The following is a 23964-nucleotide window of genomic DNA, read 5'->3' as shown; positions in this document are numbered from 1 at the left end:
TGTGGCTTGCCAAGCTCTTCTGCACTGGAAATGCTCCTGGCTTGTCTGCAGACAGATGCTGTGCTGTCAGCTCCAAAACCTGTGTGTTTGTTTGCTTGCCTCCTTCCTGCCTCCTTATCACCCTCCCTAAAACACAAAACAGGTTGAAAGGCATAGCAATCTGCCAGACCATTACGTGTGAGCAAACAACCTTGCCCTCTTTTACAGAATCTGATGAATGTAATTAAGGACATGAGTGTAACAAGGTATCCCACAGGTAAAGGAGCATAAAGTTGCCATCAGTTCTAGAGTGGTAGCTGACAATTACGAGCTATTGGATTTACACTGACACTAGGCAATGGTGTTTGGAATTACAGCAGTGCAGAAGCTCACGGGTTTTTTTCACCCCATTGCCAAAGCCTGTTAAAGCCTAGACTTGAAGTGGATTTTGTTCCCCCCAAACTTCTGATTAGGTCAGAGTTCCCTGGGCTGCTTTTAGGTGCAGTTCTTTCTACTGCAGTCATGTACCTAATCAGCACTTGTGAAGTCAGGGTAATCCTCTCCATAGACTTTTAAAGCAGACACAACTGGCTGTGCTCCATGCCAACTCTTGGTGCTGACTAGCTGTCCAGATTAAGAGAGGTACAACTTATGGATAGTTCAAAGCTGTCAGCACCCACTTCCAAGGCACTAGGGAAGGGGCGGCTCCAGGTTATACGAGGGCAGGAGGCAGTGAGTGTGGGGATGCAATAATCCCTGGCTCTGTCAAAGAGCGGGAGGCAGTTTTCCCACCGGCCTATTGCCCTACACATGTCTTGGAAGGAAATACCAGGATCTGCAGCACAACCTTTTCACTTTTACACATCAAGGCTCTTTCCCATGCAGTTCCCTCTCTCTATGTGATCCGAAATATAAGAAAAGTGAAAGGATGCAAGTGAAAGTGCTGTTGTGATAGGATTACTCTGGCTGAGCCCCTTAAGTGCATTTTCAGCAGCACCAGGTATTTTCCAGCTCAGAAGATGTAACATTAACATTGCCCTCATCAGTACTACTCCAGACAGCGCTGTGTGGAGCTTCATTAGGTCCTAAGCTTTCCTCTCTGCCATAAATCACTGTAGCTACGTCACAGGAGTCCTCCAGCAGGAGCAGTAGCAGCTTGCAGGGGAGATTTAGCTATGCTGAGCGAGCTGGGAAGCATTTCCTGCTGACAAGAAGAAAAGCCACCCAAGCTGTGATGAGTCAGTGAGGCAGATGGCAGATGTCATGGGTGGAGGGTAGTGGTGGAGTTCAGGGGAAAGGAAGAAGGAGGTGAAAGTGAAGAGTGCTTCTAAGCTGTGTATTCTCCAGAGTTGGGTGGACCACCTGCATTTTCTGACAGCACTTGGGAAAGGTCCAGGTGCATTAAGCTGCCACAGTAAGGGATATCATTTGTGGATGCAGAAGTACCATCTGACAGGGGAGATGTTTTCTGTCATCTCATGGCTACACAGTTTTTGCCATTGTGTCCCAGTGCAATGACCTTCTACTAGTCCAAAAGACTTCAGTGAGCTGCTGCCCTTGAAGTTTGATACCAGTCTAGCAGTTAAGACGAGCTCAGTGCTGCATTCAGGGTTTCAGAAAGACGAGGTTTTTGTCAGTTTCTAGAATATCTTAGGATGTCCACTTTCTAGTTAGGGGAGAGAAGCAGCTTCAATAATACGTAAGGGGCAGGAACAAATGTCCTTTGACCTAAGCACAAACTGGAGCTCTTGAGCTTTTTGTGAGAGAGACTCAGCTTCGGCTCTGTTCAGTAGTTAGCCTCAGACGGCATTGACATCCGACATGCATAACAGAAGTAGTATTGTCGGCTTGTTTTCCAGAGCACAAATTCTCAAGTGAGCTGTATTACAAAGGCATCACAGATGGAATGCTGTTCATGGGTGGCATTTATCTGGTGAGCCATTGCTCAAGAGATGTAGGACCAAATCATATAGCCAGACAGGAATAAAAGTAATTTAAGCATCTGCTGCTAAACAAAGGATGCTTGAATTCTACCTGGCCCTCCAGCCCCTTAGGTTACTATAATTCAGCTGCTAGAAGCTGCAATGAAAGAGAAGTAAACGGCAGGAATGTGAAATCGGGGAAAAATGTACAGTATGCTGACATTGTTGAGTTTTATTTTGTTATCTGAGCAGCTGCAAGAGTATGTCAGTACTCTTGCAGCTCTTTCCAAAGCTCTGTCAGGCACACCCTGACCTCAGCTCGGATAGACATGCCGTATAACAAGTAAGCACCCGGGTCTTGGAAAACCTCTTTGCAACTCTGCAGCAGGACAGGTAGTTGAAGAGAAGAGGAAGAGGTGGAGAGGCCAGGACAGACTGCCAAAGCCACTGCAGTCCTAACAGTGCCGTGTTTGAGAAGGGGCTTATCGGCAGAATGGGCCATCTTTGGGGAGCAGGCTGTCTGACAGGAAGGCTGACATAAAGATTATGGATGATCACCTTCTGCAGGCCAGGGTGAGGGGGTCACTTTTGTTCCCCAGCAGATGCTCAGAGATAGCCGAGAGAATCACGTCTGGGCAGCCCTGTACCCGATCGGCCAGCGCCGCCGGCCTGGCTGTAGCTGCCTCCCTCTCTCACAGACACTGCATTGACCCCGGTTTGGGAGACTGCTGATGGGACAGGATTCCTGAGACTGGATAGAAGGATCAGGCTCTGATTCCCAGGCCGCCAGACAACCAACCCTTATTTAAATGCAACGTAAACCAGTCCCCAGACTGTTTCTGGGGACGTCGGTGAGAACGAGGCCTCCAGAGTGGCCATGAGGGAGATAAGCACAGAGATGTGACTCATCCAGCTCATGACCGCTGTGGCTGGGGTGGTGAATCGGTGGAGCTGGAGAAGGGAGAGCTGCCTTTGCCCGTATGTCAGGCAGCTGCAGAGGAAGCTCCACACCCTCCATCTCATCAGCTGGGGCCAGTTGTTGCAGGAGAATGGCTGATTCGCTTAGTGATCTTGATCTCATCTCGGGCTATGGCTCTCACTGCACTAATAGACCTTAATGGCCCTGACCAGCTTCACCTGGGACCCACACCCTCCACCGTGGGCCCAGGCACTCCATTTAAGCTCCGCCTGGGGCCTTCAGTCTTGGTTTGAGCTGTGCTGTAGGAGCACAGGTCTCTAGCTCAGCTATACCCAGCCATGGACCCTGGTGCTCCCAACTTACAGATGGATTTTTCTAGCTTGATGCTGGACCTGCCTTGTCACCATGGATCTGCCTGGCAATCTCTGGGCCTGACCCCGATATGTGGACCCACTTCCCAGCTTGGCTTCGGACCTGCTGCATGACTACAAACTTACCTGATGATCTGGGCTTTTGGTTGAATCTGGCCACTGTCTCTGGACCTGCCCTGCTTTTGTGGTGTGGTGGAGCCTTGGTTGGTGAGGCCCCTGCCCTGCCAGCTGCATTATCCCCTCTCAGCTCCTGGTCCGATGGCCTCTGCTGCTCCCTGACAAATTCTCACCACAAATGCCGTTGCCTACCTTTAATCTCTACTCAAGCACTATTCCCATGTGTGGCTGTGATGTCCTACTTCTGAACTTCATGCACGTAAGTGCTGAGAGAAGCAGCCCACAGCCAGGCAATCTCACTTTTTAGCTTCTGCTTTGCTTTGGAGCCTGGTGGGATCTCCTCTTCTCTTGTAAGCTCTGCTGGGAGTCATGTGGGAGTGCTGTAGCAGAGGCATCCCTTTGGATCTCTGATGTCCTGTATCTTGATTTTAGGCTTGCAGTTCCAGGAATAACATCCTGGGCCACTAAACTTGCTTTCATTTCTTGTGGGCATGAAGTTCCTAAGCCCCCCATCAAACACAGGTTTGGATTTATCCTGCTGCCTCAGAAGCCCATGCTGGGAAAGCGGAATGTAGGCTCTAGCCTTTTGCTGCTGTTGGGCGAGAGCTGTGTTAACTCCCTTCTTTCACGCTGACCCTCCTCAGGCACAGATGTGTGTGAGTCATAGGCTGGACTCCTTATGTCTTGGTGGAAGCAAAGAGAGAGGGTGGGGTGATATTTGGTCTGGAAAATGTTAAAACAAATGATTTGTTCCAAGTATGTCTGGGAAAGGAGAAAAAGCCAAGGGATGATTTTATATTTGAAACTCTAGCTTTTAAAACTCTATTTATTTTGTGTTGAAAATTGAATGGAGGACCCACGTGAAAATATTCCCCTGGTGTTCTTGCCTGGCAAAATTAATGAAGCAGCAATGAAAGTAATGCTGTTATCATAAGATGCTTCTCAGCAGAGATGCTGCTGGCAGGAAAGGCATATTCATTACCTGGTATCCCCTCACAAAACTTGGCAATCCCTGCCCCGGCCTTGCACTGTATGAACCAGCGCAGGCTGTAGGAAGGACACCATCACAGTGGTGTGGGGCCCAGTGCTTGAATAACAGGAGCAAGGGAGAGGAGTATTGGCAGAGCAGGAGATGGATGTATATGGCCTGTTTTCCTCCTGTGTGCACTTCTCCTCTTTTGATACAGGTATATTTAAATTAAAATTCCACATAGAAATGTCCCTGTACAACAGGCATGGGAATACTGCTTATGTGATCACCATGAGTTCAATTCCCTCTCAGTAAACAGCTTCAGTAAGGAGCAGTTTTATGAGCTCTGATTTTTAGACCTGGACTGAATCCTTAGTTAATTCTGCTTCCTAGGCAGCCTGAGAACAAGCCCATGCTGTGGCAGGAGAAGAGCATTGCACACAGGCCTGGAAACGCTCTGCGGGGAGACTGACTCCCTGTTGCAGGTAGAGACCTTCAGTAAATGCTTCACTTGTGCTGTTCAAAGCATCTGGCCTTTTTCCAGGCAGACACTGGTGTGCAGAGCCTTACTGTTCTTGCCCTTCTGTAGTAGTCAGAATCCTACTTCCAGGATGATCTGCCTGGCCTGGGACCTTGCGCAGTTTGCCCTGCGTACTGAGTGCTCAGCGGATTTTTGCTTGCCGCTTTCAATGCGGTACCCTGGGGCACCAGCTAGGAGCTGATTTTTCCAGACAGGAATGGTAAGGTGGATGTAGGTGCTCCACACTAGCACTGCCTGGTGTGGTATCTGCTTGTCATGTCACAACAGGCTCCATTTCTGTGAAGACCTTCAATCACACTGGTTCCCATCTACATCAAAGCTTTGTGTAGCCCGGATTTCCTATTTATCAAGCTGAGGAAGCCCTGTTCCTTAGCTGTGTGGTTTGATTTTTATGTACCCTGGAATCCATTCTTCCCTGGCATGTCCCAGGGTACTTGTCTGCAGTCCTGAGTACGACATAAGTGTCCCTTCCTTTCCCTGATCCTAAGCAAACCTGTCATCCTGGTGGAAGCCAATGATGGAAACTTTCCAGGTGTAGGTGCAGGTGGGAACCAGATGGCTTTCTTGCTGCTTGCCTATCCGTGCATGGTATCATGAGTGGAAGGAAGCATTGCCAATGCCCAAACATCACTTGGGGAAGCTGCTCCATGGGAAAAGTTGCAGGCCAATGCCTCTTGGAGTGCTGTTGGAGAGAGCGAATGGATGCCAAGAGCAGTAAATAATTTACATTGGTAAAAACACAAAGCTGGGTGGTCTTGGGGTTCTCTTTCTTTCCCTCTTGCTTTGCATCTGTTCATATTTAGAGGCTGTTCATGGCTGTTTATACTCAGCTAGTCCTGGCATGTTTCTTGCTTTCTCCTTGGCTGCAGCAATACACATAATGAATGTGTTTGAGGCTCTGCAGCCAACGCTGCTGCTTCTACGCAGAATGCTTTGCATTCTGTTTGGAGTAGTACACCTGTGTAGTGTCAGAAGCATGACTTGCTTATCTTCTAGTGGGAGATGTTAGGTAGGGAGGACATCTGTGTCTGTGTGAATCTGTTGGCACTGGAAGGAAGGGTCAGGAATGAACCAAAGTGCTTTTGCTAGTAGATTACTATGGGTCATGAGAAGGTTAAAGCTTGTGACCATGTCAGAGCATGTGTCGCATGTCAGATCTCTGCGGTGCCTGCCAAGCTCTTAGTGTTGTGGACAGAGCACTGCTCAGGCTGGGAATGCGGACCATGCTCTAGTGGGGGGAGGTGTTTTTAGTTTTGTTCTTGTATCTCACTCCTCTATTTTTAATTGGCATTTTATTAAATCAACCTTCCCCAAGTCAAGTCTGGTTTTGCCTGTGATGGTGACTGGTGAGTGATCTCCCTGTACTTATCTCAACCCATGAACTTTTTCATCTTATTTTCTCCCCTTGTCTTGCTGAGGAGGGGTGGTGAGAGAGTGGCTTGGTGGGCACCTGGCAGCCAGACAAGGTTAACCCACCACCTCCTCACAAAAAACTGCTGCTTCAGGCAATGCCAGCTCTTTTGCACCGTAAATGGTCTGGTATAAGATGACTGTTCCTGCCTCTTAGAACAAGCCAGGAGACCCAGAGGTGCTCACCACTTCTGGGTCTTACCTGAACTGTGTAGTGAAGCAGAGAAGGTGGCCAGAAAAGGAAAGGAGAGATGATGGGTGGGGTGTCAAGGGAAGCTGCCCAAAAAACTCTCACTGGAAATCCAAGCTTGCCACAAAGAGGAAGGGAAAAAAGGCAAACTGGAAAAAGCTGTTTGTTTTAATCCAAAGGGTTTCATACAGTCTGCTTGCTGAGGGAAGGTGCCTTGACGAAGTCCTGTGTCAGCCTCACACTCCCAGGGTGAGAAGGGTCCCGAACAGTCCCTCACACTCTGTGGGCTCAGGCAGCCTCCCCTGAAAGGGCTTGGTCATTTTGGGAGAGAAAGCAAGGCCAAGTGCTGGGTTGGGCAATGCTGCTCCTGGTGACTGCATCCTCAGGAAGACAGACACAGTTACCATTGTGTGTTCCAGGACCTCTCTAGGTTAAACTGGCTGCTCAGGACACAGTGTGAAGTTGGAGCAAATGAGCCAGGGTTACTCATGCCAAACAGCTGTAGTGATGCCAGACCCCAGCACTGTGATGTTTCAGGGTATCATTAAGTTTTGGGCCAGTGCCCAGGCCTTGTGTTCCTGGTGGTGGAATGAAGTGGGGTCCCTGTCCATTCTTTGTGGGCTGCTCTTGCTAGCTGCGGTGTGGCCAATGGCTTTTCTCTGTAACCCCGGGATGATGTGTACTTCCTGCTGCAGTTGCTATCTGATCTGGGAGCCTCTGTCCATCTGGTCCCAATTAGCCAAAATGCTGTGTCATCTCGATGCATGTCTGAAACATGGAGTTATTCATAATTGTGCTCGTCAGAGATGGATGGGAGGGAGCTGAGCAGACACTGCTGTTTGGCATCTTGCAGAGGGTAGGGGGAGGACATCTTTTAAAGGAAGCTGGGGAGGGCTGGAGATGAGATGGGCAGAGGGTGTAGAGTAATAGGCTTGGGACCATTTTTTTGTGAGGGACAGACAGGAGAGTAAAACTTAAGACTTGTAGGAACGAAGTCTCTTTATACTGTATGCTTGGACCTCCAACCCACGTTCATCAGCGTGTGGCTGGCTGTGATGTACCTTCAGCGATTGTTCCCGTCTCCTTGCCCAAGTGGTGTAGTGTTGAGGTGACAGTGCCCTCCTCTGGCAAAGCGAGAAATTCGAGGCTCGGGAGAGACAGTTCAAAGTGGGGACTATGAAGGCAACTGCTCCTACAAACACTCCTCTTATGAAGGTATGTTGGTGGCATAGGTCTCGTTGGGATATTCAGAGCCCTGGCGCAGGCTGTGGAACCTGCAGTGCAGGAATTCTGCACTTGTAAGGGAGTGCTGCAGCTACAGAAAAAAGTTATCCATTATGACAGCCATTGAGTAATGGACACCACTAAGCCCTGGAGTAATGCCGAGTCCCTCACACTGAAGGTCCTAGAAAGCATTAATGGTTTTTCTGACTCCTCAATGTTTCCATGTTGCAAAAATATCAAATATTCTTTTCCCTCTCTTTTCTTTCAGATCCTCTTTGACCAGGCTCAGAGGTCAGTTCGGCAGCAGCTACACAATTTTGTGAAAGAGTGAGTACTTGTCTTATCAGTTTGGTCTTCAGCTTCTTGAACTTCCATTTCACCTGTCCTTTGTGCACTGGAAACAGGACTACAACCTTCACATAACTACTGAAGGCTCTGCTTGGAGCAGAAGAGACACTGAAGGGCAGAGGAAAGGATCTGGTTTGTGTGATGGCTGTTGCTGCCATCTTGCTACACTATCATTTGGTTGCTTGGTTGTCAACCAGCTGTCTTCATCCTGTTCCCATCTCATAGTTAAAGCTGGACATGAAGCATAGTTCCAGATCAGAGCATCATCCCAAAGTCTGGTAAAGTTCATCTGCAGAGCCCATCTTTGCTGCTTCTCACGGATCCTCTAGGTTACACACATCCTAGAGTTCAGATCCCTGCAGAGCAGGGCCAGCTCTGCGTCTTACGTTATCCTATGTTCGATGCAGAGTTTCATTAGTAGTTTAAACCAGTGCATGCTTGCAGAAGGGAGGAACTTTGCTGCCAAATGACTTTGGGGTCCAGCAGAATCATTGTGTTCTTAGCTCTGCACACAACACGCTTAGTCACTCGAAATTACAGCAGCCCTGCTCTTCTGGAGTAACCTGAGCAGCTGTCTGGAAGATGAGACTTACAGACGGGAGGGCCCTTCTTGTGTGGAGGGAGCAGCTAATCATCACTGTGCCTTCAGCTTGGAGCTTGACCGCTGGTTCAGAGTTCTTTGCTAATGGAAAGCAAGTTTACAATGCCCTGGTGTGAGCAATGCAGAATATTGCGTATTAAAGGATGCTAACTTGCACATGGCGGGCCTGAGGTGCAGAAGAACTGGGCCCAGGAAGTTAATTGAATCTGTACCTTTGATCAAGTCTCTCATCAGGCTGTCCCTGCCATTGCTGCGTTAGCATGTTGCCTCCGAGTGCCTCTTTCCCCGGGGCGGGTACCTAGCGCAGCACGGGATCCCGAGTCAGCCGAATATAGGTCAGAGAGGCGGTGGAGGCCTTCAGCTAAGCAGGAGCTGGTTGCCATGGGAACCATAATGGCCTGAATCCCTCAGCAGCTGTGTGGGTTGATGGAGGGAGGGGGTCCCTAGCTGCCCCCCCGTTCCTCATCCCCATCTTCTTGCCTAGCACTCACCCTACCCCCGCTTCCTCTATAATCATTTCTCTGATGAGCTCAGATTTAATCTGCTTAAGGCTGGCAGTCGGAAGGCGGAATTTTACCTTCATTTTGGGTTTGCCATCCTTTCGGCATCGTTGGAACTTGCTCTTTTTTTGCACTTGTACTGCTCAACCTCTGTGCTTGCAGGCCCTGGTGCCTTGATCTTTGCATTGCTCCTGCCCTCGGTTGGAAAACAGTTTCTATGCTTGGGACCATTTTGAATAATCCACCTAGGGCCAATCTGCAACTTCCTGCTGACGATGGGAACAGAGGAACAATATGGGAACTGTGCCCTTGCGTGGTGATTCATACATATGTGAGAGGGCAATATTTACCCTATAACCTGCCCTCCCTGTCCCCAAGCCCTGAAGGTCTTTGCCTGATTTATTTTGGTGGTACACACAGGAGAGGTCAGCTTGCCCTGCCTGTGCTGTCAGTAGCCAAATGCTCTGTGACTGCCCTAGCATGTTACAAGGCACAGACCTCGCGAGTAGGACGGGTTTATTAGCTCAGTCTTGAGGTTGCAGTCGTGCTGCCGCAGCCTGGCTTAGAGCTAGCTGAATTTCACATCCCTCTGAACTCCTGCTCCTTTCTGCTGGGGATATGCACAGATGAAGAAGCCGTTCTCTCCAAAGCTGGATCAAAAGCTATGTAAAATCCCCACAGCCCTTTGCAGCAAGTGACTGAAAAATGCAAAAAATGACCCTGTTGTTTTCCTGTGAATGGAGCTAGATGGCCACGTAACTCAGCAGCTCTGAGCACTGAGGGCAATGTGAAGAAGCAACAACCACCAGAACAGTAATCCAGTCACCTCTCTTTTCACTTATCCTTACCGTGCCTGCCCATGGTAGACTCTCTTGGCCAGAGGCTGATCCATACATAAGTATATGCAACTTCAAACAGTTTGCCACAGGGTAGACCAGCATTTACTGCCTGACTGTCATGTTCAACTGAGGCTCTTCGTCTTCCCTAGGGCAAAGAATAAGTGGTCCTACTTATTTACTAGCAGTTTTTAACTACTTTAAGTTATAACAATTTATAATTGAGGTAAACAGAGCTCCCCTGGACAGAAAATAAGTGTTTGTTACAGCTGCTGTAAATCAGCATTGCTGCTTTCAACTCCTGAGGAACCAGGGCCCCTTGTAAGAGCTGATCTTCAGGAATTGCTGTCCTCACTTCTTTGTGGTCACGCAACTCAAATCAAGTCCTGCCTGAATGGTACCTGCTATTTAGTTTAAAAAACAACCAAACTCAAAACCCCTGCCTGTTGCTATGCCTTTATAGCCTCCCCTCTGCCCTTGCAAAGCAGACCCCTGACTCCATGTGGGGTCCCTCAGTGTAAATAAAACTTTGAAAGTTCATATTGTGGATCGTGTATTTCTGAATGCAAATGTTAATAAATGTGCCTATTACAAAAGGGGAAAAGAATAGTCAAATGTCTGGATTTTAGTCAGACAAGGCAGAATCAGCTAGAGATGCACATGAATGGCCTGGCTGCCCTAGTTGAATGCCCTGTTCTGAATTTGAAAAGTAGCTGGTTTTACTCTTTTCACAAAGTGAAATACGAGGCGTGTTTTCACAGGTCGGTTCTGAAATGTTCTGCTCACCACTTATTCTGAGGGCAATTGTGGACTGTCTTTAGGGCTAGATGCCATCTGGCCTGGCTTTCTGGATGCTGTCCTTGGAGAATTTCCTTAAGGCTTTGAAAGCAGTATGTAAGGTCCAATATCTTTCCTTGCCAACTGTCTCTAAAGAAAGACTGTCTAGAGTTAATCTGGAGTCAGTCCAGCTGGACACGGTGGAGCTTGGTGGGGTGGATTAGGATCCCAATGGCATCTGGAGCAGGATCTCTGAGTGATCATAGTGTACCTGGTTGCACCTCTCCCTGCTCTGCTGGTATCAGCAATGTTCTGGCTGCTTTGTAACAATGATTCTCACCATCTCATCTTCTTTGGGTTCCAGTGACGTCCGGAAGTTCAAGGAAACCAAGAAGCAGTTTGACAAGGTGCGAGAGGACATGGAGATTTCACTGGTGAAGAACGCCCAGGCGCCTCGGCACAAGCCCCATGAAGTGGAGGAGGCAACAGGCACCTTGACCATAACCAGAAAGTGTTTCCGTCATCTGGCCCTAGACTACGTGTTGCAGGTTGGTGTCTGTGCCCCCAGCTCTGACTGGATTTCCCACTACAGAACAAGATGTCACAGGCAAATTGCTAAACAATCTACTGTAGGGAATGAAGAAGCTGAAGGATGAGAGAGGGCAAGTAGAGTCTTACATCCAGGTTCAAAAGGGTACTGGATTCCTAGTCCATTGGACATTTTGCCCTCTGCCCCCTGCGGCAGGGAGTCCTTAGGACTGGTGTGTGATGGAGCGTGAAACCACCAAGGTTTGCTGTAGTTCCAGGCACTGGTGTAGTTGTACCACTATGAACCCATGTATGGCTTAGCAAAGCCCTGTAACTGCAGTAGGTGCTGGGGTTCTTTGGGCTGCCTTTTGGCATAATCCAGCCTGTCTATATGAAAGAGTAGGCTGTGCTGGGATGAGAGGACCTTCACTGGTGGGGCTGTGAGTTCTGTAGCTGATCACATCTGCTTGAAATAGTCACAGGATGTCTGTGTAAGAGAGGGAAGGCTCTTCCCCAAATCCTTACTGCTTTGATCTTTATAACTCGCCAGAGAGCCTGGCAAAACAGTGCCATGAAACTACTAAAAGTGAGGGACTGAACACAACACTGTCAAGTGTTGTCTGCAAATCATTGTCTGCTCCTACATGTAGAACATGTCCTTAAGGGCCAACGTCTGGATCTGTGTGCACATGTGAACATCCATGTGTGCATACTTGTGTTCCTGCCTGAAACGCCAGATGGATGTGTGTGCACGCGCAAATACGCATCTGGATGGATGGATGTGTGTAGGTATATGTATGTGCACTGTGCATACCTGCATATGTTGCAACAGTGGAAATTCCAGTTGAATATAAGGCAAAAAAGTTTTCAGAGTTATGCAGCACTGGAACAGGGTCCCAAAGAGATTCACAGTCAATGGGACCAGGCTCCGAGCACCTTCCTATAACTTTGAAGTCAGTCTTGCTTTGCCCAGGCAATTGGACAGATAACTTCTGGAGGTCCCTTCCAACGTGTTTTATGCTATGAGTCTGTGTGGGAACGTGTGCTTACCTATGTTTATGCCTTTTTTTATGGTACTGACATGATTCTTCATGTCTGTGACATGTTCTCCTTCCCAGAAATGCTACAGTTTACCTGAGGAGGGAAATCTTAATTTTTTTTCAATAAGAGAAGTTAAACACACTGCCTTAAACTGAATTTCTCTTCCCAGTGGGAGATTTCCTGGAGGAACATTCACTTACTGCACCCAGAATGGTCAAGCATTTTTCTTTGAATCATTCATAGGCTTCCTGTCAAGTCTGTCCTTTCAGGCAGTGGGTATATTAAGCAGACAAATTCAGTGTTAATATTGATCTGTGTGTGTCTCCACTAGCTGTCACTCCTGCAGCACTGAACTAAGACCATCTGCCAACACGTTCTGTCTGATCATGAGGTAGTCTCTGATATCACATGCTCTGGCAGCTGTGGATAGAAAGGCAATGCTTTCCCCTTAAAGTATAAATCATGCGTATAGCTGATCCTCCTTTAGGATTGCCATTTTTTGCATCTAGGATTTTAGACATGAATGCAACTGTATTTGCTGGCAAGGTCATACTATAGTAAGCTCCCTCCATTTCTCCCACTGACAAAGAGGAAGAGTTCCTTTAATGTGCTGATCCAATACTGGGGACATTTCCCTGTTGGCCCACTGCAAAGTACCAGTCTAAATCCCTCAGTTTTGAAATGCATAGGCATGAACTTGTCCTTTGGTATTTAATTAAGGATATAGTGAAGAGTTACCATTTTATTCTTTTATATCTGAAAGGAGATCTTTTCCCAACTCTGTCCACACAACTGAAGGGCACACCCTCATAATGAATTGAAACTATATCCTAATTGCAGTAAGTTAAGCTCTCCCACCACAAATCCCAACTCGGATACCTGGGAAAAGGGACAACTTGGCTCACAGCAAAAATCAAGTCACAGAATTTGCCATGGCGGAATCGGCTATGGAGGGCACTGTGTTGGCAGAAAAGACCTAGCTGGTCCTCATGAAAATGCTAGATGCAGAAAATCTTCCAACCAGCATCCTCTGTTTTCTCTCCAGCCTCTGGAGAGACAGACCCTTGTGGATCTGTTGCACCTTTTACATCTTGCAGAACTCATCTTCATCGTCTTTGACTTTGTCAACAGGCCTGAAATTGGCATGGTCAAATTTCAAGGATCATAGAATAGAATTGTTTGGGTTGCAAAAGACATTTAAGATCATCAGGTCCAACTGTTAACCTAGCACTGCCAAGTCCACCACTATACCATGTCCCTAAGTACCACATCTACACGTCTTAAATACCTCCAGGGATGGTGACTCAACCCCTTCCCTGGGCAGCCTGTTCCAATGCTTGATAACCCTTTCAGTGAAGTAAAATTTCCTAATATCCAGTCTAAACCTCCCCTGGTGCAACTTGAGGCCATTTCTTCTTGTCCTATGGCTTGTTACTTGGGTGAAGAGACCAACACCCACCTTGCTACCATCTCCTTTCAGGCAGTTGTAGAGAGCGATGAGGTCTCCCCTCAGCCTCCTTTTCTCCAGGCTGAACAACTCCAGGGCCCTCAGCCACTCCCCATCAGCCTTGTGCTCCAGACCCTTCCCCAGCTCCGTTGCCCTTCTCTGGACACGCTCCAGCCCCTCAATGTCTCTCTTGGAGTGGGGGGCCCAAAACTGAACACAGCATTTGAGGTGCGGCCTCACCAGTGCCGAGTACAGGGGCACGATCACTGCCCTGGTCCTGCTGGCCATGCTATTTCTGATACAAGCCAGGATGCTATTGGCCTTCTTGGCCACCTGGGCACACTGCTGGCTCATCTTCAGGCAGCTGTCAACCAACACCCCCAGGTCCTTTTCCACCAGGCAGCTTTCCAGCCACTCTTCCCCAAGCCTGTAGCGTTGCATGGGGTTGCTGTGGCCCAAGTGTGGGACCTTGCACTGAGCCTTGTTGAACCTCACACAATTGGCCCCAGCCCATCGATCCAGCCTGTCCAGGTCCCTCTGCAGAGCCTTCCTACCCTCAATCAGATCAACACTCCCGCCCAACTTGGTGTCATCTGCAAACTGACTGAGGGTGCCCTTGATCCCCTCATCCAGGTCATTGATAAAGATATTGAACAGAACTGGCCCCAACACAGAGCCCTGGGGAACACCACTTGTGACCGGCCGCCAACTGGAGTAAACTCCATTCCCCACCACTCTTTGGGCCTGGCCATCCAGCCCGTTCTTTACCCAGCAAAGAGTACACCCATCCAAGCCTTGAGCAGCCAGTTTCTCCAGGAGAATGCTGTGGGAAACCGTGTCAAAGGCTTTACTGAAGTGTAGGTAGACAACATCCACAGCCTTTTCCTCCTCCACTAAGTGGGTCACCTTAACATAGAAGGAGATCAGGTTAGTCAAGCAGGACCTGCCTTTCATAAACCCATGCTGACTGGGCCTGATCACCTGGTTGTCCTGTATGTGCTGCGTGATGGCACTCAGGATGATCTGCTCCATAACCTTCCCTGGCACCGAGGTCAGGCTGACAGGCCTGTAGTCCCCCGGATCCTCCTTCCAGCCCTTACTGTAGATGGGTGTCACATTCTCTAATCTCCAGTCAACTGGGACCTCCCCGGTTAGCTCGGGGATTACTCTCACACCTTGAAGAGAGCAAAAAGGACCAGGACCCAGTAAAGCACAGTTCAGGGCAAGACTTTTTGCTGTAATGTAGCACATTTCCATTATTATAGCGGCTGTTTTATGGCTATACGTGGCCAGGAGGAGTTACTGCTGTGGAGTGAAACTGTCTGTTGGTATAAAGCAGGGTTACTAGTTCCAGTCCTTTTTCTTTTTTTCTTTTTTCTTTTACCTAGCATACTGGGTGCAGAAAGGAGGGATCTAGGAGGCTGGGGATATACCTGAACTACTTAGTCTCCCCTCCTGTCTTGCTGGAGCTGATGACCAGGTTGCTTAGTACAGAATCAGGAGGCTGACCGTGGCGTGCCTCACGGGTACTGTTCCAAGCAGAACCATGACAGGCGCCAGCAAGCTGCCCTTTGGTAACTTTTACTTAGTTTTAGGTTCGGTTACTGCAAGCTTCTAAGCAAACTGATGCTGAATTTATAAATGAGTTATTAACACGCTGGAACCGATTGTCTGTCATGGTAACACATGATTCATGATGCTGACAGCTGAAGCCCCATCAAAACCTTCTGCTACGTTTGACAGTTTCTTCAGTGCTAATTGCAGCACTTGTAAGACTTCCCAGTGTAGCTCGTGGGGTCTGTGGGCAAGCTATTATGTAACTATGTGCTGTTCAGTTTTTACTTTTGAAATTATATTCTCCTGGGTCAGTTCTCAACCTCTTACATTTATTTCTTAATTATTTTTAAATCTCAGGGATATTTTTCACTTGCAGATCCTTGGCCCAATATCAGAGAAATGTACTAGGTCTCACAGAGTTTGCTTTTGTCCCCAGTTAAAGGAGATTTGCAGTAGTTTTATCTCCATTTCCAAGAGACGCTGATGGTTGTAGTCTCACTGGTAGAGTGATGAACATTAGGAACAGGTACTACCTTTCTTGTCCTTCCTACATACCTCATAGTCCTGGTTATTCCAGTCTTCCTGTTCTTCCTTTCAGGGTAAAGATTGCTGTTCGCTCCAAAAAGTGCTGTAACTGTGAAATTGCATGGAGTAGGGGTTAGCGCTCATTTTCCCAGTGGCATAGGACAATACTGGAGAGAGAGAAAGAACCAGGGCGTAGCACCTTGCTGCATTGTGCCCAAGGTTTTATGGTAGGGATTTTAAGTGGAACTTATCTGATCAAAGATGCAGGCAGTGAACTGTGAGGTGTCGAAGATGAGCTTCTACAACCACTCTGCTTAAGCACCTGCTGGAGGACTCGAGGAATGGCCAGGCTCTCCTGTCCTCACAGTAAATGCTCCAAACTGGTTCTTTTGCGGTAGCAGGGGGCATTTCCAAAGCAATGCTATCTTGCTGTTGCAAGAGGTACTGCAGTTCTTCCCTGGCCAGGAAGAGGTGTAAGCCTGAATGTGCTGGAGGGCCTCTTCTTCCACCCCAGAAGCCCAAGCACATCAGGGCTGGCACAGGAAATCCTGAGCTGCTGCTGCTTCTGTGTGGAAGGGATGTGATGGTCTCTGGGGCAGTAAGCCATGCACTTTTCTGCAAGAAAAATGGGTGTGCAAAGGGTGTGCACACTGAGAACATAGACTCCCCACAGGTACCACAATCTCCTGGCTGGCTTCACTATAATTACTAAAAAAAACCATAACACTACAGTGGTACCGCTCGGCCTGCTAAGTGAAATCAAAGCAGTGACCTGATAGATAAACATCTCCTTCATGTGATACCAAATTGCACTCTGGAGTCACTGTTTGTTGTCGGCCTGTATACAGACATACACCTAGCAGTGACCTTAACCAGTAGCAGCCCGGGTCAGAAAATGCATCTGTGCTCTTTCCCTTTTTATTCCACCTGGAACTCACCAGAACTGTCTTTTCAGAAACTAACTTTCTGGAACTGTCCTTGAATAGTTTGTGGTTTGCTGCTAGGGGTATTGCAGCAAGTTGTTCATACTTAGATCTCCATGCCAAACTGCTTAATGCTGCTGATACTGAGAGTCTTATCTTGATTCCTTCACAGATCAACGTCCTGCAGGCCAAGAAGAAGTTTGAAATACTGGATGCGGTAAGGGCTCTCTGTGTTTTCTGTGGCTGCTCTCAGTGACTCAATGAAAGGCAGCCCTCTCCATTTCAGGTTGCATGGGTCGACATACCGACTCCTCGGTCTGCCCTGGAGATACTGTCTGGGACTGCTCTGGGGGCTGCAGGTATGCTAACAAGAGGGGAGAATGAAGGACCAGCAAGACACTCCGCAGGCCAGAACTGGAGGGGACTTTCAGGGGTGAAGGACACTGCTTTTACTGCTTTGTGTTCACAACAGGGGTTGCCTGACAGTGTGGAAGGATTTGTGAGAGGAAGAAACGAGAAGAGGGAGAGGCATCTAATGGATAGATTGCTTTGGGAAGGGAAAGGGTTAGACCTTGAAGAGACTTGTTTGTGGGTAATAAAGGCTAGGGACTTTTCACACTCACTTTGTCCCAGAACCTGTTCTGACCTTGCTATTGTTTCCCTCCCCAGATGCTGTCCTTCATGCATGCCCAGTACACCTTTTTCCAGCAGGGCTACAGTCTTCTCCATGAACTGGATCCCTACATGAAGAAACTAGCCACAGAGGTGAGGGGACAGGGAATATGGTCGACTCAATCTGCTTGTTTGTACCCCTTTATCCTGAAAGGACGTCCTCTTTCCTATTCAGCTACCATTACTTGGTAATCAGGGAGTGGTCAGAGCATCATGCTTGTTGGATGTTCAGTAAGCCATGCTGCACTATGGGGTGGCAGCCAAAAGCTATGGTTACTTTCAGTGCACACCCAAACACAGCCCTTTTCCCCTCTTGTGGGGACTTCTCATGTTAGGTGGGGCTGGTGTAATCCCAGAGCAGGGAAGCAGAGATGGACAGTGGCTCATAAACCTCCTTCCTGACTTTCATACCTGGTGTTCTCCTGCCTGCCTTTAGCTGGACCAGCTAGTGATTGATTCTGCAGTGGAGAAGAGGGAGATGGAGCACAAGCATGCGCTGATACAGCAGAGGGTGAGTCCTGGGGCTGCAGCTGGGTCCAAGCAGCACTTCTCTCAATCGGTGCGGTTGGCTGAATCACACGGTGGCAACTGCCATCTGATGAGGGGCCTTGCTGGGTTAGTCCTTCACAGCCTGGAGCAGTAGCAGCAGCAATTGTTGAGATGAGAGAAATAACCTTGTGGATGCTGGGAGGTCTAGCTAGTAGGTAGGCCTGATCAAATGCAGGGCGTTCAGCTACTGACACATCCGAGGACACAAGGGAGAGGGACACAGGGAGGACTCCATGGGTCAGGGCACCTGGGTTGTTTTCCCAGCTCTGCCACTGACCTGCTCTGCCTCTGAGCAAGCCTTCCTTCTATGCTTTGTCTCCCTCTTTGCTACTGAGGATGTGGGAAGATTTAAAGGTTCGTGTTCTATAAATGGCTCTGAGATAGAGGAGTGGATGTAGTTGTGTGTAATCGCCTGTGAAAACAACTTGACTGCATAGCAGAGCTGCTTTTGGGGGGCGGTTAGAACACTTTTCTCCCACCTTTTTTTCTCTCTCTCTCTCTCTCTCTCTCTCTCTGTCTCTTTTTCATCTTTTCTCCCCCAGTCTCTCATCCTTCCTCTGGCTGAGCAAGCTAGCTTTTGTCTGGCAAACCCTATGATCTCCAGCTACTGCAGTATTAGCATGTCCCTTCTGTCACCTCTCACTGCCTTGCCCCATGGTGAGGCAGCAGTATGGCAGCATGCCGGAGTGCCCGGCCCAACCAGATGGCCAGAGTCCCTGTTCAGTCATCCAGCAGACGAATGAGTGGATGCACTCCTTTGGTACCCATAGACAGGACTTGCTGCAGGGCCTTTTTGCCATTCATATGGAACTCGCGCTGTACCGAAGTGATGTTAATGTGTTGTGGGGGAGAGAGAGCAGGACTCTGTACTGCTATTGAGAGAGGGGTGTGCTGCAGTGAACTTTTTTCATGCAAGTCTCCTCCAAACCGCACTTCAGATGATTCTTGCTTAGCTCCTGTGACATGATATGGCTACAGCCTTGAGCAGCATAACTTTGGAAAGGTTCATGGGGACCCAAGCAATAGAGCTGCCGTGGCTGAGCAAGCTGTTGTTTTCAGCTGAGCTATGGTAACCCACTGTGTGTGTGCTCTCACCGGCTGTAATGGGAGTAACCACCACGAACTGGCAAGATAGAATTTATTATCAAACAAGTCTGAGCCTTCACTAGGGAAGCATCTTTGGTTAACATGGGCTCTGATTTTCCAGACCATTCATCTGGGAATGATTCCAAATCTGAGGCTTGTAGAAATATCAACTAATTTTTTTTTTCCTTTTCCTTCTCTTCTTCATGGATTGCTGACCTGCCCCTGCAGACCCTCCTGCAGGTGAGTACCCACATGAATTTCCTTCTTCTGGCATCTTCATTGCTCAGAATTAGCACTTGGCCGCTCTGGATATTTACTAAGTCCTGCCTTTGAAAGCAAAACAAAGAAACCTTGCCATAGCATTAGTGCTGTAACCTGAACACTGAAGGTGGAATTTTAAAGCCCAGCTTCAAGTGAGTTTGGTTTCATTCTCATCAAAGTTGTTTCCAGTCCTGTGCTAAAATAAGATTTCGGTTCCCTCTACTCTGTATGGTGGTCAGTCTTGACTGGGAGTTCAGTATTGCAGGGGCAGCAGTACTTGGCTGGCACTTAATGCGTGTTTGGTGCCTGGCAGCCTTTGAGGACCACGGGTCTGGTGGGAGGTGAATTGGCTGCACAGGCTCATAACAGAGGGTGTTGGTGGACTTTCAGCATACACACACATGCACACTCTCATGCTCTGTGGGCACAGTAAGAAGGGATTTCAGAGAGCCCTGAGAAATAGCTGTTCATGAGCCAAGCCCTGAGTAGGAATCGCTAAGGAGTCCGTATCTGGCAGGCACTTGTGTGGATCAATACTTCTCAACAGGAGGAATCTAAGTGGCTGCTGTTTTCTTTCTAATGCTCTCTCTCAAAAATGTCATAACCCATGAAATGGAAACGTAACCAGATTTGAAAGCTAATGACAGACATTCCCTGTGAATCAGCCTGTGCATATGCTCCCTTTGGTTAAGTGTTCTGAGGGAGGGGTAAATCCATTTGTGAACTCTCAGTTCCCCTGGGATTCTGCTGGAGTGATGACTTCATTCGAGGGAACATGGAAAATCTCTCTAGCACAGTGCATTTCAGTTAAATCTCTTTACATGGCTTTGACTGGACTAGCAGGGAATGAAGTAGAGGTCAGGTTCCAAGAGGGAGAACGAGCAATTACTCTTCATCAGGATACATATGCATAGAGCTGCCGCTCTTTCTGTGCATAACCTTGTAAGAGAGCTGAATATCCCTACTGCAATTTAGGATTTAAAGCTTCCTGCCTGGAAACGTTAAGAGACTGCTTTTCAGCTACCCTGAGTCAGTGTTGCTCCTCCCTTTGCAATGGAGCATGGCACTCTGCATCTGGTGAGCATCTCGCCATCTCCAAAGGGAGCATGGCACGTATTTCGATAGATAATCTTCATGCTGAGCGCAGAATACCCTCTGGTCTCTTGAAAAATTTGGAGATTTAGTTGCACTTTATTAGAGAGGAGTGGCAGAAGTATCCTTTTTTCCTCAACACAGTGCCTTCCCAAGCAGCCTGCTAAGGCATGACAGAAAGGGAGGGAATCCAGTTTAAATAATACATTTTGAAGTGTTCTTGGGGTGGGGGAGCTGTGCAGATTCTGAAGATAGGGCCTTGCTCATTGAATTGTCTTTGGGCAGCTTTGTGAGGCATGGAGGGCAGCCTTCTAAGAGCCAAGTTCCTGAGGAAGTGGTCTGTGGCATTTTGTTTCGTTATTGTTTTAATTAAAATAAATTTGGTAGGAGAGAAAAACTCAGCACAAATCTTGACTATTTTCTTTGATACTGGAATTCAGGTGCCTTTTTCCTATGCCACCCGTTCCCCATCTTCCCTCCCGGAACCCCTGCCACCTTTGGGGCAGATTCCTAAGGCAGCTATCACTTCAAGCTGTCATTTTAACCACTGCCCCCTCTGCCTTCCCAGCTCCAAAACCTTAGAGAGAGCTCCATTTGCAGCTTCACACATCATATGAAAATAACGCTCACTTACACAAAAAGGGTTCCAATAAAATCAGCAAGAGGAAAGGAAGAATCTCACTTTTTATGGGCTACAATAAATATTTGAGTTATCTTCCTGTTGTGCAAAGAGAGAGAAGAGTTTCAGCGTGAAGGCTGGGGGTGCCTTTCTTCTGACTGCGTGTGGGATGCATGTGTGCAAGGACTGCGGTATGGAATATGTTTCTGCAAAAGCTGAGGAGATAGTCTTGTAGCTTCCCACATATTTCTCTTGTGTGTTGAACTAAACTGTCTTAAACCACGCATGTAATGAGTTTGTATGTTTTTAGGTAGGCTCAGTTGCTTCAGAATGATGCACAAAGACACACAGGGCCTAGTGTAGGTTGGGCCACTTAGGAGAAAGATTTTGGAGAACTTAGCACTGGAACACACAGACCTAGGAATTTTTACAAATGGAAAATGAGGAGAGAAACAGTAACATTTAAACCAGTCCTCCCTCGCAGATCCTGACCCGCCTGAATCTTTCCATGGCACCAAAACTGACAGGCCGCTCTCTGAAGGTGGAAGAATACAGGGCTATATAAAAGCTCCTTTGCAGCCTCGTGCCTGTTCCCCGGTCCGGAGTAGCGGGAGAAGCAGTTGTGCTTCTGTTGCCTGTTTGCACGGGAAGAGGATGGAGTGCCAAGGCAGAGCTCTCCGCCTCATTTAGTCCAGCTGGTAGATAACAGACCAGGGGCCATATGGCACTTCAACACCCCGATTTCTGCGGCTGCAGTGGAGCAGGGGTGGAATTACTGGCCAAAGGGGTGGCTCTGCTCCAGGAAGCTGGGGGAAGCTGACCCTGCTGAAGGCAGACAAGCCTGGCTCTGTTAAGGCCAGGGAGGCATTCGGTGAGCATCATCCTGTCAACTTTGCTCTGTGTTGCCTGGCTTCTCCCGCTCCCTTCTGTGCCTCCGTGACAGCTGTATGATAATTAGCCCTTGCTCTAAGCTGATTGACTGTGAATAGGAGGCATGAGGAGGGGGTAAGCAGGTGGTCCCCAGAGGCCAGCAGACTTCCTTCCCCGAGCGCCCCTCGCTTTGAGAGGAGCCAACGGCAGAGCTTAAAGCTTCCCAAAAAGGAGTAGGAGGGATAAAGGAGAAGGGGCTGAAAAAGAAATCCCTCCTTCCCTGCCAGCCCACGGTGCTTAGCAGAGATGCTGCTCTAGAGAGCGAACAGAGAGAGAGAGAGGGAGGACACAGAGCTGCTCCCTGCTCTCTAGGCAAGAGCAGCAAAACCTCCCTTGCAGCTGGCATCATGAAGATTTTCGGCAGGCTTGAATACCTCCTGGTAAGGAGACTCCTGCAGGGTTGGTTTGACTTGGGGAGAAAGTTTAGAGGGCACTTTTCCCTGGGGGAGCAAGGATTGTGCCTGTAGGACCTTGCTTGCTGATGTGACCCAAAAGCAAGTACAGCTTTATTACTGCAGGAGAGCAAATGTGTTTGGTTCTGTTTCTGGGATGGAAAAGCTCTGGGGCAGGACACAGATTTCTGTGCATCATCTGCTGGCAAGCTGCAGAGCAGGGAGATCATTTGGCATTAGGAAATTCAAGAAACAAAAGGTCTGTAAATGGGATTTGGCCGGAATGAATGAAAGCTGTCTGCGCAGAACGGGAATGTAGGTGGGGGAGCCCTCCTCCAAATTCCATCTGCCTCTGAGGGTTTTGGATTGTACAGAGTATATACACAGAGGTAAAAATAGCCAGATAGAGAAAAGGTTGAAATATATTCAGGCACCAGAAGAGAACAGAATGTGCGTGCACCAGTGTTTGTGTGGAAGGGGTGTGTGTGCATCTTTAGGGAATGTCAATATTCCTCTGAACTATGTTCTCTTTAGAATCGCATAGCCAAACTAGTCACATACAGCTTTTAACTCACCCCAGGAGAAGTTCTTTTCAATGCATGGATGTATACATAATGTTGTTAGAGCGTACATAATATTATTGTTAAATACTGGGCATCGTTGGTTACTTAAGTAAAGAGGGCACTTTTGGGTAAAGCCTTTGTCTTCTATGAGGGAAAGCATGTATCGCATGTGTTGTCGCTTATCCTAAGTGGTATTGATTGAAAATAAAATAACATGGAGGTTTGGTAGTAAGATATGTTTCTCTGAATATCTAAAAACACCTGGACTGAAATGATTCACTGGTCATGATTGCCTAGTTTTGGCAGTGTTTTCTATCAGTAGAAATCAAACCATTGTACAGAAAAGGACAGTATCATTATTTCCACATTGAATTGATACGCTGGGGGAGTAACGCTATGGCTTTCCAGGGAGGGCCATTGCCATCGTGATTGTATTTTAAGCAATTTTAAGGAAGTCTTGGTATTTTAGAGAAAGGTTCTATCTGTTCTCAGCTAGGTGTTGGGCTCTTTGGGATAGCAATGAACCTATAAACAAGACTTTCCTCCTTCAGTGGGTATGCTCTGAGGCAGGGCTCCTTACTTAGAAGGCTCCCCCCTGCCAAGGATTCCGGGCTGATGAGGAGCATCTTCACTCTTCCTATTAAGTCTGTTCACTGAAGCTGGAGGTTTATTTAATTTCATCAGCCATTTTCTCTGCATGAAAAGCTGGCTTCACAGGAGCAATTGGAAGAGCTCGTCTGGCCTCCGCAATGCAAGCAGTCTCTGCGTGCTGTGTGGAGATGGACAAGGGAGTTCTTAACTGAGTGGGCCGTGAGGCAACCTTCAAATAGGGTTTTTCTTTTTTTTTTTTCCTTTTCTTTTTTATTCTTTCATGAGTCCATGCCTGTGCTGGGTTTTTGCTTTCCATTTGCTGGTTTGAAAGTGTCCGCATTAATGTCCTTTTCCACATCCCTATGGATGTGTCTCTTGGAATGTGTTACTTCATTGTTGCTTCAGCAGCATTCGGTGTGCTCCATGGAAACCATTGTGATGTCATTTCTAAAAGAATATCGGTTCCCAGGCAGCCTCGTCTGT

At 48.0% G+C, this 23964-nt stretch overlaps 1 protein-coding gene across 1 annotated transcript in view; it reads left to right on the top strand.

Moving 5' to 3' along the window:
- ACAP3 (ArfGAP with coiled-coil, ankyrin repeat and PH domains 3) overlaps window positions 1-23964 on the top strand; it is a 109553-nt gene that overhangs the window by 56115 nt on the left and 29474 nt on the right. The window contains exons 5-10 of the mRNA XM_075520185.1: window positions 7912-7970; window positions 11070-11253; window positions 16899-16943; window positions 17396-17491; window positions 17835-17909; window positions 19262-19273. Coding sequence (XP_075376300.1) covers window positions 7912-7970; window positions 11070-11253; window positions 16899-16943; window positions 17396-17491; window positions 17835-17909; window positions 19262-19273 — 471 coding nt within the window. The remainder of the gene's footprint in view (window positions 1-7911; window positions 7971-11069; window positions 11254-16898; window positions 16944-17395; window positions 17492-17834; window positions 17910-19261; window positions 19274-23964) is intronic.

The sequence above is a fragment of the Mycteria americana genome, chromosome 18, assembly GCF_035582795.1.
Source record: "Mycteria americana isolate JAX WOST 10 ecotype Jacksonville Zoo and Gardens chromosome 18, USCA_MyAme_1.0, whole genome shotgun sequence".
NCBI lineage: Eukaryota > Metazoa > Chordata > Aves > Ciconiiformes > Ciconiidae > Mycteria > Mycteria americana.
This window is presented reverse-complemented; position numbering and strand designations above follow the sequence as displayed.